General features: G+C 61.0%; 1 protein-coding gene across 1 annotated transcript in view; it reads right to left on the reverse strand.

Annotated features, from left to right (window-relative positions):
* The window catches only part of CCDC88C (coiled-coil domain containing 88C), a 110,408-nt gene that overhangs the window by 56,085 nt on the left and 35,174 nt on the right, over nt 1-19,149 (reverse strand). The window contains 1 exon segment of the mRNA XM_028507641.2: nt 7,758-7,827. Coding sequence (XP_028363442.1) covers nt 7,758-7,827 — 70 coding nt within the window.

Raw genomic sequence — 19,149 nt, forward strand, 5'->3', positions numbered from 1 at the left:
CAGCACTGCACTGTGCACGGCCCAGGGAACTCTCTCCTCCTCAGTGTGCGGGGACATCCCCAGACTCACCCGCGTGTGCGGAGGGCACCGCTCTGCAGACCCCCTCCCCGCCCCCTCGGGGGCTCGGCTGATGACGGGAGCAGCTATTTATCTTTTACCAGTCAGGGTCACCCTGGGTTCCGTGGGCACCACCGAGGAATGTGTGGGCAGTAACTTCCTCTCGGGTGGGCACATGGGGACCCTTCACCAAGTCTGCCCTGGTCCATGGGGTAAGAGGCAGGCACCCGTACCCACCACCTCAGCCTGGACAGCCACCCCTGGGAAACCCTCCCCGAGATTGCTTACACCAGGAACGCCACACACGTGGCCCCCAACAGGCACGAACATGGGCACGCACTCCTCCATCTGTCTGATCGGTCACTCAACAACTGTTCATCAAGCATGGACTTCGGCCCCCACCCCAGCACCGCCTCGCGTGGGCATCGAGAAGTCTCTGTCTGTCCAGATGACAGAAGGCCGCTCTCCCAGGTCACAAAGAACAATCGGAAACGGCCACGGCCACCCCTTAGACAGCGTCACCACCAGAACTGACTCCCTCTGCCCCCCGCCAGCCCACCCAGGCCACAGACGCTGAGAGCGAACCCACTTCTGAGCACCCAACGGCTGAAGCTCAGGCAAGGAGAACCAACCACAAGAATTCAGAGAGTGGCCCGGCATTTGCACCAGCTGCAGGCGAGGTGGTGGCAGAGGGTCTGAGAGAGGGTCCCTCCCATCGCCCCCGGCAGAAAGCCTGAAGCCCCAAAATTATCAGGGCACACAGAGACCTTTGACACACAGCATGTCGTCCCTCCTCCTCGGACGGCCGCGGAGAGGAGTCCTGCTGGAGGCCATGGTGCCTGGCAGCCAGGGGCGCGTCCTCCTGTGTGTACGGGCTATCGCTAGGACGTTTACCAAACACAGGCCGGTATCCAGGCAGATCCCACGGGCCGCTCGCAGGCCGGCCAAGGCCGAGTTGTCACACTCGCCCGGGCCTGGTGTCAACCCAGCTTTTCACGTTCCTTGAAAAGCAGAGCGCTGGCCTGCAGCGCAAGCGCCCAGCAGCGCCCGGTGCCCGCCTCGATGGGCTGGGAAACTCACTTCTGAGCCCGGCAGCAGCAGCACAGGAGCAGCCGCCAGCCATGGCCCCAGAGGTGGCATCTCAGTGCCTTTCTGAGCCTGCCCCTCCAGGACCACAGGGGAAGTATTAGTGGGAGCCACTGCCTGCAGAGTGTTCTTCTTCCTCTGCAAACAGGACTTGGGTTTTTGCAAATGAAAAAAAAATAAAAATATGTACATGAGAGAGTTAAGATTAGAGAGTTATGGAGAAGTAAAAAAAAAAGAAAAAGCAAGGCTGGGAAAATATTTGAACACTGGAATGGCCTGTTCGCTGCCACCGAGAGACCCGGGACCCGGAAGGGCACAGGGCCGGCAGGGCGCAGGGCAGGGCTCCAGGCCCACGAGGAGGAGGAGGAAGGCAGCCCCTTAGCTTCTTAAAAGGAGACTGTTCCCAATAAGTCAGATCCTGAGCCGTCTTCCTCGGTTGCCACGGGGCGGGGGGACAAGCTACCAATCCCACAAGCCCTCTAGGTTCCCGGTTGGTCCCCAAAAGGCAGCGCTGCCTGGGGCAGGCTGTGAGGGGAGGTTTCCATGGGCCCCGAAAGCACTTCAAGCACACCCTTGACAGGAGAGCAAGTAAACACGGAGCGGCTTAAACATTAAATCCCGAGCAGTGCCAGCAGCTCCACTCCCCCCAGGCCCTGAAGCCTAAACCTCAGCAGTGATGGAAGACTGCCCGTCTCCCTGTGCCCGCAGCCTGCCACTCCCCCAGGGACTCCCAGCACTTTTCCCTCTTCTGAGCTCCTCCTTCCCTCTGCTGCTCTGTTCTTCGATGCCTTGTCACACACCGCCTCCTCCAGGAAGTCCTCCTGACCTGCCCGGGCAGAACTCATTCGTCACCTGCATCGCACTCTATACATAGCGCACACACACACTCACACCACTCCTCTCCCTGGAACAGACGTGGTTCCGGAGGCCGTCCTCCTCCCCTCCCTGTCCCGGGGCCGCCCGGGCGCTTCTCGAGCCGAGACAGCCACCAACTCGTCTCTGGGACCCCAGCAAGGTGGGCAATGAAAGCTGGAGGATGAGCTCGGGGTCAGTTCCTCTTTGAGACTCTGACCGGGGCGGCCTGCTCCGAGAAGGAAGGGCGCAAGGGCCTTCGGTCTCCCGTGGGGGGGGGCGGGGGCAGTCAGCAACTGGCCCTCCGGTTCCTGCAGCCCGCACGGCGGCCTGCACCGAGCTGTGAAGGGAGGACGCTCGAGGCCTCTGTGGACACAGAAGGCTCTGCCCCCCCGCCAGGTTCCTTCCCTGCCCCTGGAAGCCCCTGTGACCACTCCAGGAGGGAGAGAGTGGAGGACTGAAGGCCAGGCCGCTGAACAGCAGCTAATGGAATCCCCAGGCTCCTCTCCAAGGTCCCGGGGGCATTCACAGACAGGACCCCGCAGGGCGTGATTATGGGCCAGCCCCTCCACGGCCTCAGGAATCTTGCCTGACAATCAGGAGACCCGGCAGAACAATGGCGGTGGCAGGTCCCCCCGCTTGGGACCAGCGGCTGATCGTCCCCATGTGTGACTGTCCACACAGTTTATACTGGTAAATACGTGGCTTACCCCTGGGACCACGTATATGCTGTGTGCCTCTGAACAAGTCCCCTCCCCTCTCTGGGGTGGGTTATGCACCTCCGAGACTCCTCCCTTCCGTCCCAAACAGCTCAGGTGGGGACGGCAGTTTCCAAGCCCGAAAACCACTACTGCCCTCCCACACGAGCCTCGGACGAAAGCAACGCTCCCCCCCCGCCGCCCCCCCCCGCCCCCGGCATGAGGTCCTCTGGTTCGTCACAGAAGTGACTGTGCTGGCTTCCGGGCGGGCAATCTGGTGCTGTGTGTGCGTACGCATGGGACAGGCCTGGCCGCTGAGAGACCGGGGCTTGGAGGGACCGGCAGCTGGCCCACTGCCTAACATTACAGATGGCACGGACACCGTCATCTCGTGATCTCGTGGTTCCCACACGGCTTCTCGGGGAAGAGTCTCTCTGATGAACCACGCAAATGTGCAATGGACGCAGAGCCCGAGAGGTGGGGGGGGGGGGGCAGTTTTCTGCCGCCTCGGTATGGGGCAGAGAACGACTCTCACTTGATGTGCCCACTGACACCTGACCTCTGCCTCCATGAGAGCACGTGGCTCCCACTGGTAGGAGCACCAGCTGGTGGGACGGGGGGGGGGGGGGGGGGGGTGGTGGAACAGGGCGGAGGAGGGTCTCCAGCTCTCAGGCCCTATTCATCGAACACCTACCCTGTGCCAGACCCTGAGCAAGACACTTAGAAAATACAGTGACAACAACAAACTCCCAAAAGTCTGTGCCCTGGGGAGAGATTACATCTGAGTGGAAGCAACAGAAACAAGGCAATAGACGTGAAAAAGTAAGTACATGACAGAGAAGGTGATGAACGCTGTGAAAAGAGGAAGGCAGGGCGGAGCAGGAGGGCTGGGAGCCCCCAGGAAGAGGCAGTCGCTGCGAACAGGGGGGTGCATGGGTGGCCGAGCTGGGAAGGAAGCTGTTCCTGTGCGTGTCTATGGGAAAAGCAATCCAGGCAGGGGAACGGTCAGGGCACAGGCCCCAGGGCTGAGGGGTGGGCAGAAAAGGGGTGCCGTCTGAGTGACCTCCTCGGAGGACTCCGCGCTGGCTGCGGTGCTGAGAACAGGCGGCAGAGCAGGGAGGGCCGAAGGTCAGGAGGTTGCTCCAGTGAGCAGCCAGGCGGGGGTGGGGGTGCGGGTGGGGGGGTGGCAGCGGCTGCAACCAGGTGGCAGAGCGGCGGCAGGGCAGGCAGGGCCAGAGGAGAGCTGGGGGGGGGCGGTTCTGAAAGCCGAGCCGAGCCGCCTGCCTGAAGGAACGGGCGTGGGGTAAGAGAAGAGGGCAGGATCTGGCCAGTGAAACACAAAGGACACCCTATGACACCCAGGCTGGGAGCCTGGACGCAGACCGGCTGCCAAGGGAAAGGCCTTCCTGCCAACTGTCACCGTGTGCAGGAGACAGAGGGTTCGGAGCAGGGTCCCGCAGGACCCCAGGCCGGGCTCCGAGAAGTGGGGTCTACAGCACTGAGGCACTGGGCAGGCGCTTCCCCAGGGATGGGTGTCCAGCTGAGAGAACCGAACCACGCACGATCGATTGCAGAGGGAATCCAGGGCATCGATCTGAGGCCCCAAACAGGAGAGAACAGCATGAGGATTTAGGGCCAAGGGGGCAGACGCTGAGGACAGGTCTTAAAAGCAGTCTGAAGCACGCACAGGGTTTTCTTTCCCGCATGTGCCGAGGGCAGAGAGGAAGAGAAAACAGCTCCGTGTCCGATGGGTGCAGGGGTGCATGCGCTGTGACAGCTCCCCCTGTAGATTGGAGGGAGGGGACGACGCTCAGTGTCTCAGGAGCTCCCAGCGTCCCCATGTGTAGCCGGGGGAGGGGTGGACTGGATGCTCCGGGCACCTGACTCCACCGTTTTTGCCCAAAACCAAAAATAACCCAGAACTGTGGACCAGTCTGTGTTGTGAGTCGCAGGACACTGTCGCCACCGGCCAGGAAGAGCACAGGCGAGCTCCTGAAGCGCACGCGGCAGAGTGAGTGCACAGGCGGCCCCCACAGAAAGAAACCAACTTTGTCCTTTATTTACCAGGCAGCTCCAAACGCTTCACACTTCTATTTTTAAAACCGAAAACAGAAAACAGCCCTGTTCCTCGAACACGTCCCTCTGCCCCGGGCACTCAGTTTGCAGCTTCGTGCCGGTGGGCCTGCCGGCCTCCCTGCTCTGGGAGCCCTGGCCCCGGGACCCCTGTCCAAACCTGCGGGTCAGTCTGTCTGTCTGTCCGCTCAGAGCCCTCGGGTCCTGACACGGGGTGAGGCAGCCCCTCCCCTCCCAGCCTGCTGCGAGGGTGGGATTCCCATTCTTCCCCAGCGCTCCCGTCCCAGCTCCGACTCCCTCCTCGGGGCTGCAGCCAGCCTCCCGGATGGACGTCTGTCACTCCTGTGTGATGCTGGGTACCAGGGGCCACACTGCTCACCCTCCAACAGGCTCCAATCAGCCTCCCAACACCGTTCTAACACTGGACGGTGGTGAGGTTGCGTAACTCTTGACATATGAAGATGACTAAACCGTTCATTTAAAGTGGGTAAATCTTATGGTGTGAATGTTGTATCTCAGTAAAGCTGTTTTTTTAAAAATCAGCGTGCACATCCCTACAGACATTTCCGTTCAGCGCCAGAGCCCGTGGGGACCACTCCTACGCCTGGGTGGCTCACACAGAGGCAGGAACAGAGCCCTGCTGGAGTCGGGCCTGGTGTGCGGAGGTGCCCGGGGGGTCGGGGTCCCCAGAGGGCGACAGGATGGAGGGGCCCTGACAGGGGTGGGGAACCACAGGCATGGCCAGGAGGGCAGCCAAGCCACGCAGAGTGACGAGGGGCAGGGCGGCTGGGGGAGGGGAGGGTGGGTTCAGCATTAGGCTGCACGGCACGCACTGCGCCCCCTGCTGTTTTTGTGCATAGGACGGGCTGCAGGTCTGTGACCACCCGCGCTCGGCCCCACAGGCCATGACAGGGGCTCAGGCTCGGGGGGGTCGGGTGGAGCAGGGCCCCAGGCAGCACCTCCGCTCGGGAGCCAAGTGACCGAGTGACTAAGTGACTAAAGGCTTGTCACTCACACTCTGTGAACCTCTGCTTTCTCATCTCTGATGTCCCGAAGCACATTTTCATTTCCACTTAAAAAAACCCATTTTTTAAATTCTCATCAGAGGATATGTTCACGGATTTTAGAGAAAGGGGAAGGGAGAAAGAGCCAGAAACAACGATGTGAGAGAAAAAAAAATCTGTTAGTTGCCTCCCGCACATGCCCCGCCCAGGGAGCGAAGCTGCAACCTGACTCTATGTGCCCTGAGCAGGAATCAAACCAGTGACCTCTCGATGTACGGGCCGACACACCAGCCGACTGAGCCACACCGGCCAGAGCTCATTCCACTCTTCCGTACGTGTGCAATGCCCGCCCCACGGCGGGCTCACCACGAGCTCAAGCAGCGAGCGCCCCCTTCCGCTGCTCCCTGGCCGCCCGAGTCTCCTTGTGCAACTCTCTCCAGGCTGGGTGGGGAAGCAGAGCTAAGCTCGGACCAGCACCCTCTCTCGGCACCTTCCTCCTCTCTCCCCTTACTACCAGGGTCCCCCAAATAAATCTGGAAAGTCAGCAGAGTTCTGCTCAGCAAAGCAGACCCCCCACTTTGCTGAAGTTACTACAGAAATCACGCGTGTCCCAGCTGTTCCCGGGGCCCAGGGCTGCGGCTGGGATGGGCTGCATCCGGTATCTTCCGTCGGGGGGGAACCGTGAGATAAAGCCAAACCAAAGGCCCCCCGACAGTAACGCGTGGATGGGAAGGCTTTGCACAGCCAGGATGGACTCTGCAAAGCTAACGGGCGAGGGTGCAAGCGCCCGTGGGCCGGCCACACGGAGGACTCACGGAGGTCAAGGAGACCTCCTCCCGTCGCCTCACACGGAGAGAGGCAGGCACGCCAGCTGGCTAGCGCTCAGGAGGAATGCAGCCCTCTTCAGCCGCACCGGCCCAGTGACCCCCCCGTCCCGGAGCTCCTGCTGCTGGTCTCAGGGATGGGACACCGAGCAGGAAGGAGCTCCCTCTGTGAGTGACGTCCTTGGCTGGTTGCTGGGTGCACATCCCCCCCACGTCTCATGGCAACTTTAGCTACTGTCCCATGGACAGGAGCAAGGACAGCCAGGCCCAGTGACAGCACGGTGAGGAGATGGCAAGGGAAGCAAGCTTAGCTCCTTCTGTACAAGCTTCTCATGTGGCCACCGCTTCCTGCATTCCTTGACCTATTCCAGGGGGCCCCAGCACTGGGGTTCCAAAACACGATCAAGGTCTCCCCTGGAGCAGAGGAAGTCCCTGCCAGTGAGACGTCTGTCCCTGGGGCCTTCGAGCTCACGCCGGGGGCAGGGGGGTGCCGTGGGTGCAGGCAGATGCCCAGGTGTGGCAGGGAGCAAACCCACCACCTGTTCAACTCCCCCAAGGAGCTAACTGACAAGGGTGAAGGAAGCTCCGACTTTCTGCAAGACGTGCAGAAGCACACTTCCCTCGGTCTTTCAAGGTCGCACAGAGTGTCCGAGGCTAGGACTTGGCACCCTTGCCCTTGGGGGCCTCTGGGTGCAGTGGGAGACATGAGAGACAGAGACACGGCGGGACAGACATCCTGGTGAGACCCCCCAGGGACCAGACGAGGCATCCCAGGGTCCCCACAGATGAGGAAGGGGAGATCCCCCCTCCCCAAGGATTCTCGCTTTCTTACCGAGAGACCCCCACCCCACGACGGCACCACCGGCTCCACCTCCTCCTCCGAGGAAAGACCCCGCAGGGGCCACTGTGTGGCTCGCCCCTCAGCCTGCCGGAGCCGCAGGCCGGCCTGCCTCTTCGAGGATCCGAGGGTTTGTTCTTAGGGAAGGCGCATGCTCCTGGCTCCATGCCTCCGGGCAAGAAACCGCCCTTTAAAAACCTCACCAGGACGAACCCGTTTTCCCTGTGCTGGCTCCACGATGGCAGCCAGAGCTCGGAGACCGACAGCTGCCCAGGGCCCCGCCGCCCGGGCCAAGCACCCCCCGGGGTGGGCGGCTTTCACTCACCAGACAGCGGGTCTTTGCCAATCAGCAAAACATTGGGCAGATTCATTACGATCAGCTGCTGGAGCACTTCCTACAGAAGCAAAGGGGGAAAGATACCGTTAGGAACAGGAAGCGAAAATGGAGCGCAATCCAGAAAACGAGCTTATCAAGTCACTGGGTGAGCGTGCAGCCATTCCCGGGTCCCCACGAACACACTGCGTGAGAGAGAAGAGGGACTCTCGAGGCTATAAACAGGCGTGAGAAGTTGGAGCTAAGTGTCCTCGATCGTCGCCAAACACAAGCCGCGTCTGCGTGTGCGAGGAGACTTGGGGAGAAAGACGATACGTCACACGCCAGGACCGCAGGACCGGGTGTGGGTGTCTCCTGAAAGATTTATTTCTGTGGGGTGGTTTCGTTGCGCCACGAACAGCACAGAGTGAGCCCGTGCACGTGCTAAGCGGGGAACTGCCTCTCGTTCACGGCCCGGAGGGGCCTCCCCGGGCGAGGGGTAACTCACAGCTAATCCGCACCCGTCGGAGGCGCGGCCTGGGAGACCAGCTGCCTTCTGGCCCTCACGCTGAGGGTCTCTGAAAGGAGACCCAGGCGCCCGCCGTCAGTCACGCGCCCCGCCTGGGCGTCTCTGACGAGCTCCCTTGCAGTGTGCCAGCGCACACGGGGCCACCGCGGGGCTTCCCAGAGCAGCGCGGGGCCAGGGCAGGGCGTCGCCCCCGTCCAGACGGGCTGTGCTCTCTCACGGATCAGAAGACAAACGTCTGCTTGTACGGAAGGCAAGTGAGGGCGCAGGGTTTACAGGTTTTCTGGGGTCTTACAAAAATGGTCCCTACAGAAATTCTTCACCAACAGAGCTCGTCTTACGCCTTTCGAAAAATGTTTCCGACTTATTTCAGGAGTTACTGTATGGCGTAACTCGAGAAATCTCTGCACTCAGCGTCCTACCAGCTTGCACTGACGAAGGAAGCTGGGGGTGGGGGGCTGCGGTCTCGCAGTGGCTAATCCCACAGGGCCCAGCGGGGCCCCCAGAACGGTCTCTGAGTCGTCAGAGCAGAGTGGTGGCTGGGGTGAGCAGGCCGGGAGATGCCAGCGCCGTCCCAACTTTATGCGATGCCTTTACCTTCTTGCCATCTTTCCATGGCTCCTGTCCATGCCAGCAATGTGGGGGCAATGCTAAACCAGAGGTGTACCCCACTCCCAACACATCGGGCCTCTGTCCGCTCAGGGTTGGAGCAAGTTTTTCGCTACCATCTGGGGTCACACACAGGTCAGCGCATCAGAAATGGCTGTTTTCTCGAACACGTCTCAGTGGGACAGGAGCCTGAGCTGGGCCATGGCCTCAGCCCTCCTTCAGGCCTTGGGGAAAACTCAGCACGAAAACCTGTGTCTCCGGCGAACGGTTCTCACCAAAGGGTTCCGCCGTCACGCCCAGGGACAGAACGCACCTGGGGCGGCATCACCAGAGTCCGCTCTCCCGTGGCTCATCTGGTGCCAGGAGGGACTCCCAGCCGACGAGCCCCCAGTCGTGGGGTCTCTACCCTGCCTCTGGACACCTGTCTAACGCTCAGCCCGACTTCTGGAAGATTCGCTTGTTCTCCCTGCCCACCAGGTGCAGTCCCTTGGGGAGCCCTGGTGGGTTCCCCTCTGCCACTGTCATCACACTGCGGGGGGCGCCAGCCCGGGGACTGGGGTGCTAGAGGAAGGCGTACGCGGAGGCAGGAGGCCCAGTGGCGTTTCTGAGCTGAAGCAGGTCCCAGTGAGGCCGCGGGGAGCAGCGCGAGGACACACACAGGAGTGCCCAGCAGGAGGCGTCTCTCTCTGAACAAACGTGCTGCCTTTCCCTCAAAAAGTACGTGTCACGCCTTGGCTGGCGTAGCTCAGTGGATTGAGCATGGACTGCGAACCAAAGTGTCGCAGGTTCGATTCCCAGTCAGGGCACATGCCTGGGTTGCAGGCCATGACCCCCAGCAACCGCACATTGATGTTTCTCTCTCTCTCTTTCTCCCTCCCTTCCCTCTATAAATAAATAAATAAAATCTTTAAAAAAAAAGTACGTGTCACGCAATTAAGTGTGATGATTTACAACATACAACAAAACTGAAATTAAATGGTTAAAAAAGTGATGTTTTATGAATGAACAATGTTTCGAGGGTTATTTTTTAAAATGTGTTCCTTTCAAAACACCATGGGTCTCCTAAGACCTAATCCTGGGGTCACAAACACTCGAGAGCGACTAAGTCCCCCCCACCACACAAAGGGCCACCAGGCACGTTTCCAGCAGAAGAGGCTCGGGGGCGTGAGTGTCGACTGCAGCGGAAGCACAACGAGAGACACACATTCCAGCAGCCACCTTCAGAGGAGTAACAAGGCCCGGGTGAAATGTCCTAGCGGTGCACTTTAAGGAACCCGACATTCCCCGACAGCTACCGTGTCACATCATTGACACAACGTCACGGACACGGCGCACCTTCCCATACCGAGCCTCTGTGGCCCGGCGTGTGGTTGGCACTCACGGCACATCTCGGGGCGGACGCCGTTTTCCTCGCACACGCTTGCTCTGGAAAAGCCGCTCCGCACACTCAAGTGGTTCCAAACACACTGAGAAGCTTTCCAAGAGCTGAACCGAGCGTCGCTTTTTACATTTAAATGAAAAATTCCTCAGCCGCACCGGCCACATGGAGAGATCTCAACAGCCACGCTCGGCCAGCAGCTGTCACGCACCCCAACACCAGTGCCCGGGGGAGGACTCGGTGGCGTCAGTCCCCGGGGAAAGTCTAGCAAACGCGCCCCTCAGGGTCGCAGGGCCCCCAGGGCAGCAAGCCAGGCCCTCCATCCGCCCAGCGGGGACGTGAGGGGCTTGCTGACGAGCGCACCCCCCCGCCTGGCAGGCAGAACAGAGGGCCACTGTGGAGGCCGCAGCTGACACTGGCCCGCTCGGCCAGCACCTGGTCACGCCCCGGCTGGCTGTGCGGGAGGGGGACTGAGCGAGGCTGAGGCTGCGCACCCAGTGGTATGCCTGAATACCCCCCAAGTCCAGCACCTCCTGGGGCCACCCGGCCTTCACCAAGGCCACCGTCCCATCCGCAGGCAGGGACAAGGGCGCACACGAGCCTCGATGCAGCCTGTCCTGTGCCCCGATCCTTGTGGCCGGACACGGGCAGGAGAGGTGTCAGCCTTGAAGGTGGGCCCTCCTGGAGACCCCCCACGACAAAGGGCAGCAGGGGGTGGGCAGTACAATCTGTGGTCTGGGGGCACTTTGCACTAGGCTTGCTTTCAGGTCCCAATCCAAGATGCTGGGAACACGCCAGGTTCTCCTGCTCATGAATGAAACGGCACTAACGGCATTCTGGGAGGACCCCGCCGGCAGCTGCTTTTAACAGCCCAGAGGACGAGTCACGCACATGGACTGGGGGAGGCTGGGGGTTTGGGTTCTCAGCAGCAGGGGGCTGGAACGTGTCTGTAATGCACACCGCCCAGGCCGCAAATCTCAATCTAGGATCTTATCGATGCCCACGTCTCTCCTGGGGCCGTCACGGGAGACGCCAGCCCCGCACGTGTCGGGAGGGGCGGGACAGGCCAGGATGCTCTCCAGGAGGCGTCTGTCGCCCCCGCTGGAGGGTCTCCGGGGCTACAGCTGCGTCTGCACCGAGGGTCAACAGGCCCAGCCGGTCGGTCACCAGCAGGTTCCCAGCTTCCTGGCCTGGATCCTCCGGAGGCACCCGAGGGTGACATGGGCAGTGCAGGGTGGCCCGTGTCAATGCCTGTGGCACGGGCGCTCAGAGGTGACCAGCGGAGAGAAGTTCTAAGGCCAGGACCAGGAAGGCACATGGATGGAAGAGCCCCCCTCTCCCACTAAAATCATCCCCCGACAAACAGGGGTCCTCGGTGGGGGGTGCCCCCGTCCAGGCTGCCCGGGTGGTCGAGGCGGGTAACGAGGAGATTCCAGAGGCACCTGGTCACACTGGAGGATGACCCAGTGAGTGGTGGCGGATGACCAGACCTCATCACCACCTTACAGCAAACGAGACCAGCACCCAGGCCCTGCTCCACGGAGCCCACGATGCCAGATGCTTGTCCCTGTCCCCTCAGAACCCAACACAGGGCCCAGGCCGCCCTCCCCAGCTGGCTGCAAGAGGTCACCCTGCGCCCTTGCCATCCCCTCCCGTCACCAGAGCTGCCAACGGGCCAGCCCTCCCTCCTCCTGAGGCAGCTCTCAGTTTCCCAGGTGCCTGCGCCTGGTGGATGGATGTCACGGTGCCAAGTCCTGGGTGAAAGGGGGCAGGCAGAGGCCTGGGGCACAGCAGGGCCCAGGACGGACCCGGCTTGGACTGCAGGACCGGCCTAGCCACCTCAGTCCACCTGACCTGCCGCTCGGGCCGAGGAGACCCGGTGGCTGCTGGGGCTTCTGGGTGAAGCCACCTTCTTCCTTCTGTCCAGTCAGCTCCCGGGAAACCGTTAGGTCCTGGAACGAGACGGGCCCCTAACTGCTTTTCACCCGGTCTGTCCCCAGGACCTTATATAATAAACAGTGCACCCGCCCACCCATGGCGCCAGATGTCCTAACGTGGGCCCACACTCTGTTCTCCCAGGACCTCCTCCCTTAGCAACGGGGTGGGGGGGGGCCTCAGCTCAGACCCCTTAGAACAGCCCCCTCCACTCTCTTCTGAGAACAAGCGTGTATACCCCAGACTCTCGGTAAACCGTCTGCTTAAACTGTCTGCAGCGGGAGAGTGGTAAATGGAGCCCCGAAACACGCGACCAAAACCTCCCAGTCCAGGTCAAGCACGACAGGGCTGTGGGCGAGGGAACGGCCCTTTCAGTCCCGTTCCACACGGATCCCGGGGAGCGGCCCGGCGAGGGAGACACAGCCACTCGTCCTGGGTGGGAAGGTGGCAAAAAAAAAAATGCTTGGAAGAACACAAGGATACCTAATTGCACATACAGCATTACGACAGGTTAAAAAAAACGGATGACACCAAAATGACAGAACTCTCCTAAGGGAGTGATCAGGGCAAGAGCTAGTCAGTTTCCCAACACTTTCTACAGGCTCTGCAATGGGGCGCGTCGCCTTAGATGAAAACACCGTACCCCGTGGCATGCTGCCCACGAGACAGTGCGTAGTCAGGGCAGCATTCGCTGGGTATCAGGCTGTGAACACGACAGCAAAAAAACCACAAAAACCTCTTTTCTCAGGAGATAATTCACAATATATCCAAGATGAAAAATGATGTAGATTACCAGTAAAGGAAAAAAAAAAACATAACAGGGACCTCCTCCCCAATCAAACGGCCCTCCGGCATCCCCCACTGGGAAACGCAAAGCTCCTGTCAGCTGGGAAGAGGTGCAGCCAGGAGAACCCAGGTGGCCTGGCCGGCAGGTATGGGGCAGGGCTGGCAGGCTGAGGCCCTAAGCCCTGCTGCACTGGGGGCTGTGGCAGGAGGTAGGGGGCAGGCAGGGACGGCCTGGGGTCCCAGAGCACCAGCCACTTGAAGACCAGGAGTGCCACCCACTGCCAGGGCCCACAGTGACCTCGGGCCTGCTCGAACAGAAAGAAAGGTCCTTTGCTCTGCTGCTGGAAGAAACGCCAGGCCCTGGAGAGGCTGCAGGGTGCATGCACGCGCTTCGGTGCGGGAGTGCGCACACAGCGAAGGTGGTCTTGTTTCCATCCCGACCACTGGGACTGTTGCTTTAAGAACAATGATTTCACAAAGGTACAGGAAGAAACCTTTCTCTCCCCCTAAATAAACCTGTACTTCGTGTCTTGACATTTTCTCGAGGAGGAGAAATAAATGTTGCCAAAGGCCCGAGTTTAGGTCCGCAGAATGGGGGCTTGACTAGGAGCTGCCAATGCTGAGTCAACGAGAGGGAAATCCCAGAAACGTGAAGACACGCACCTGGCAGAGACATCCACAGGGAAGACGGTGCTCACAGTTGCCAAGGCGATCACGATGGCCCAGACAACAAGAGGAGCCTCCCCCACAGCCACAGGCACACGACTCTGTCCCCATTCTCGAGTCACTACTGAGATTCAGAACCACGAGTGGTGTCAGCTTTGAGTGTGCAGCCGGCACTCACGCAGTGTCACGCCTGTGAGCTGAGCACTCTCAGCCTAGCTGGGCGGGTGGGCGGGCAGATAGATGATCCTAGCACAAAAAGACCGGTGTCAGGGCAGCGCAGCACAAGGAGTACTACCAAACTCTGCCCAGGCAAGTCCAGGAGGACAGCCCAGAGGAGGCAGCTCCTGAGCTGGGCTGGGGGGAACACTTAGGAGTCCCCCAGGTAAAGGAGAGAGCTGGGAAGTGCACTGACTGTTAGGCGTGGCCAGCAAGTCAAGCCTTTGCTTACACCGTCCCCTCCACACCCCGAATTTCCAACTGGTGCTCTTCTCCTCACACATCCCCCGCCCTGATTACCCCCAGTCAGAACCCTACTCTTCTTCCACAGCTCAGCAGAAATGCCGCCTCCTCCATGCAGCCACCCTCGAAGTCCCTCATCACGCCTGCTTTCCTTCCTCCTCAACTCCTAACCCTTATCTGCCCACTTTGGTGGCACTTTCACATGTTCCCACTCAGAGGCAGCAAAAAGCTGCTAAGAGTGACAGTGCACAAAATTAGACTGACTGGAAAATATCCCTCAGAATTTATATTGAGTAAGTTTTTGAAAACAAATGTCCTTTTGGAAGAGGTATCTCCTCCCTCCCTCTCTCTCTCTCTCACTATTGAGGGACCCAAGTGCTTTGCTCCAGGACCAGCACAGCTCCGCTGTTACCACCTGTGCCCCGAAACCCGGTGAAGCCACCACATACGTGCCTGAAGACCCTGCAGCCTGGAGATGCTACTAACACATTGAAAACATCTCCAAGTGAACCTGCAGTGCTGGTTTGACTACACCACGCTTTCCAACGGCAAAGTCTCAAATGTGACAGGTTTCTGAGCCAAGGATGCAAAGCTGCAGAAGCGACGCAACAGGCGCAGCCCCAGGCGTGTGCCGGCCCTGCTCCAGTGCCCGGCGGGAGGGGGAGAGACTTCTAACCCACAGCGGTAGCGCTGCCAGGACCTGCACCTCTCCAGCTAGGGGCAGATGCCTCTTGGGGCTCTGAAGGCTGAGACACCCACAGGGCGCCCCACAGCAGGACCCACACAGTCAGGGCTCCCGCCCACAGCCTGGGGTCTGTGCTCACCCCATCACTTAGCACGGCTCCACACCGCCCACCCCGGCTGGCCAAGAAGGGCTCCGGAACACACTTTAACAAACGAAAACTGCCTGACAACCTGGCCTGGGCAAACACGCCTCCCCACCTCCAACCACAGGGAGGGGCCCGCCTCTGTTCCCTGCCCCACATTCATGTGAGGTGGTCAGGACAAGAGTTGCTACAATTTCTAATCTGAGGGAACCATCGCATGATGCTGGTGAAGGGGTGTAACGGCAGGACCCAGAGCAGGGGCAGGGGCGGATGGATACTCTGGGCCGGGAGCTGTCCCCTACCCCATATCACACTGAGCTCCCGATGGCCAGACGGGGGCGCTGTGCGCAGCCCATGTGCCTCACTCACAGCTTCCCTAGCGACTCGTGAGAGTGACAGCCTGCTGCTCCCACCACCCCCACCAAGCACGCCTCCCACCCACGGTGCACACCCCCCCCGGACTAAGCGCCACAAGCCCACTCTCTGGGCTATCCCGCCAGGAGCTCGGTTTTCTAATCTGGCTGCTGAGCGGAGCGGTGAGCCTGATGATTTATCCTCGGAGCCCGGCCCCCAGGCCACGCGCCCGTAATTCCATCAGGACGGGCTCTCGTTTCCGCCGCGTCCCGGCCTGCGCGGGGGCAGGGGGCCCTGGCGGAATGAGTGCGTAATGAAGTGCTCTCCTGTTAAGAGGCTGTCACATGAGGCCGCTGACAGATTCGAGCCATCTGTTCCACCTTGTCTCAATCTGGGGTCCCCGGGGCCCAGACCTGCTCGCGCCTCGCGAGCCCAGGAGCACCGGCTCCCCTAACTAGGCCACATGGCCCCGCAGGACCCCCAGCGATCGGAGGCCGCCAGCCAAGGCCTTCCGAAGTCCCTGCATCACCGGCAGACCCCCGCTCGGGAATCTGTGTCCGCCGGCTCTCACGGCCGTGTTCACAGAAACAAGTCCAGCCCATTGTTTATTCGCAGAAAGAAAAGCAAATGTTTCCTCCGGGCTGACGGAGGAGGAGACCTGAGGGAAGGAGCACGTGGACACTCAGACATCACCACGTGAGGGCAGAGCCGCCTGCTGTGTGACCTCAGACAAGTCACCGTCCCTCTCTGAGCCACCCTCATCTGTGAGGGGACCAGGCCTCTCTCTCTAAGGGATGTCTGGCTCCTTCAGAAGAGGGGGGCTGGAAAGGGGGACACGGGGCCGGCACAGGGGAGCACAGCACGCCTGTATGGAGCTATTCACCCAGGGCGGCCAACTCTGACAACAGGAAGTGCCCTTGCACGCAGGAAGAACCCAGGGGAAACCCGACAGGGACGGGCCTGGAGGACACCTCCGGGGCCCCCACGAGCACCTGCCGCCCGCCCTTTAGGGCTGGTATGACGCCTGGGGATGCTCTGCGGGTGCCGCCACCTTATCTGGTGCCAGGAAGTGCATGTTCTGAGCCCCTGCGCCAGCAAGGTGGTGGGGGCAGCCCCGGAAGCAGGGGGGAGGCACTGCTTTCATCTGCTCCAGGAACTGCCACCGCTGCTGCCCGTAAATGGCATCGAAGGGGCCATCTTACCCGGTGAGCCCAAGCCTAGTCATCAGCGGCCAGAGCTGGGCTTCGGGACACGCTTGTGCAGAGGTGGGCTCAGCAGCTGCAGGTGCAGGGTGGGGCGGGCACCCGGGGCCAAGGTGGACCTGCGGGTGGATGCACATCCCACCTGTGTACACAGGTCCCAGCCAACCTCGGGCGCTGGTGAGAATCGGCATTTTAGCACCAGAAGAGCCAGACAGATCACCTGCAAAGCTGGGACACTGAGGCCCAGAGAAGAAAACCATGAGGGACAGCATCACACTCGGGCCCAGACAACAGGTCTCCTGGGACTCACTTGGTTCAACAGAGCACACCCCAGGCCTCCTACAGACAGGCCGGCCCTGCGGTGGGGCTTCCTGGGGGGTAGGGGGGGAGAAGATCAGGCCAGGGATGGGGAAGCAGGGAGGGGCGGCCTGCCTCTCTTCCCCACTCAGAACAGCAGCTGCCTGTGGCTGTGGCTGGCTGCCGGCTGATGTGAGGAGCCCCGTTCTACCTCGGTGAGGAATCTCACAGCTCTGAGTCAGCGGCTCTAAGCCCCTATCTTTGAGCTCCTTGGAAAAGTCAACAATCCTGTTGAGAGGCGAGGCCCTAGGGCTTAAGAGCTGGCCCCACCCACCAGCCGGGGTCAAAGTGGGGATCACAGCAGGACTGCCCGCTTGCCTCTTGGGCTGGAAGAGCCACCAACACCACCAGCTCCGTGGGACCCGCACGGCTCCCCTGCTCCCTCATCAGGTGGGGGGGTCTCTAAGCTGATTCCCCCCCCACCCCCGGCACCTTCTGCCCTGGGCCTGAGCACAGCGCTCAGTGGGACAGGTGGGGCCTTCCTGTCTCAGCCAGTGGCTGGCTGGGGGTAACGTGGCGTAGATACATCCACTCTGGTGCCCCCATCCCGCCCACCACTCACCCCAGGCCTGTGGCACCCACCCACCCTGACACCCACACTTGCTGCCTGACCGTGCGGCTCCAGCACCCCGTCTCCCAGGGGACATGGTGGAGGAGGGGTGCAGAGTGTGGCGGGGAGCTCCAGCTGCGGGTGGCAGCCTGCCGGGACCTGCCCACCCTGCAGGGACCTGCGAGGGTGAGGAAAGGCAGCGGGGAGGCCAGGCCCCACCCCACAGCCTGAGCATCGCAGGATGGAATGCACCAGGGCTCCTGAGTCAGCCAGGCCCCCAAATCCACCTCCCCAGGGCAGGGAGAGCAGCAGGCAGCCACTCACTCCCTGTTTACACCAGGGTGTCACCAGGCAGATGGTGTGTCGGCTGGAGGGGGCGGGGGCGTTGTCAGCAGGCAAGACCCCATCCTCAAATCCAGGAAATGCAGACAGAAACACTCAACAAAGTTGACCGGGAGCAGTGAGGCTGCCCAGGGCGTGTGCACGGGCCAGGTCCTGTCCTTGAAGAATGCCCGGCCTGGAAGCACACAGACCTGCGGGCAAGGCCAGTGCCTGGACAAAGCCAGCGAGAGGCATCTGAGCCAGGGGACAACGGGAGCACCTGGGCGGGACTAATCCAGAAAGGCTTCCAGAAAGGCTGAGCCGAACTGGGAACAAGGTGGAGCAGGTACCCTCCAGGTAGTATGTGTGTGTGTGTACACACGTACGGGAAGTCGTGATGGCGGCAACAAAGGCGAAGGAAGCAGAAGGCCCTCCCCCTCCTTATATCTCCCAACACAAGCGCTGGGGTCCTCCCTGCCCGGCTCTGCAGACCCAGGACGAAGGGCAACCAGAGCCCCTGCTCTGGGGTCCCCCGTCCAGGTCCACCAGCAGCCTGGGGCCACTGGGCCTCTGCTTCCACCCCCGTGCTCAGTCTCCAGCGGCTGCGTGGGCAGGCAGCGCGGCTAACCTACAGGAGACCACGCAGAGCGCCTGGCACGTGATCTCACCGGGCGCTGTTCTGGGCACGCGTGGTGAGGACATACATGCCTGCCTCCTGCTCCAAGGGCCCCAGCCTCGAACAGCTCCTTGGCGCTCAAACGCAGGAGGCCTCCTCCAGGGATGAGACGGTGAAGTCCATCAAAGACAACGCCCAGCTAGCTACCTGGGCATAAGGGCTCACCCCGGGCTCCTCAGGGACACGGGCATCCGACCCACCCCCGGGCTCACCCTGAACCCCCTTCCTTCTCTGTGGCTCGCTCAGGGCGTAGGACCAGGCAGGGGGAGGGACAGAGCGGGTCCCGTGCTGAGAACGCCAGGGCAGGTCTGTGCCTGGCTGGTAAGAGGTGCCAGCCTTGGGCAGAGCCACACGGTCTGCGCCTCGGAGAGCCATGCAGGCCGAAGAGAAGGAGGCCAAGTTCTATGCGAACACCCAAGGGAACGGTGGTGAGTCCTCCACCTCGGATAAGTGGGCAAGGTGAAACTATGACTGACCTCCCACACACAGCCACTGCTTTATAAAAAGCTCCCTGCTACCAAAAAAAAAAAAAAGAAGCTGCAGACTGAACAGACAGCACTAGCGAACAAATTCTGTGAAGTGGTCGCTTCTCATCACGGCAGTTTGCAACAAACGATCGGCCACCATTGAGAGAGCAAGACACTCGGGAGGGCTCTTCCCCCACCACCAAGTTCACTCTACGCAGGAAACGGCGGGAGGGCACCTCAGGACACACTGGAGAAGCGGGGAGCAGGAAGGTTAAGAACGACCAGTTTGTG

The sequence above is a fragment of the Phyllostomus discolor genome, chromosome 1, assembly GCF_004126475.2.
Source record: "Phyllostomus discolor isolate MPI-MPIP mPhyDis1 chromosome 1, mPhyDis1.pri.v3, whole genome shotgun sequence".
NCBI classification, from domain to species: Eukaryota; Metazoa; Chordata; class Mammalia; order Chiroptera; family Phyllostomidae; genus Phyllostomus; species Phyllostomus discolor.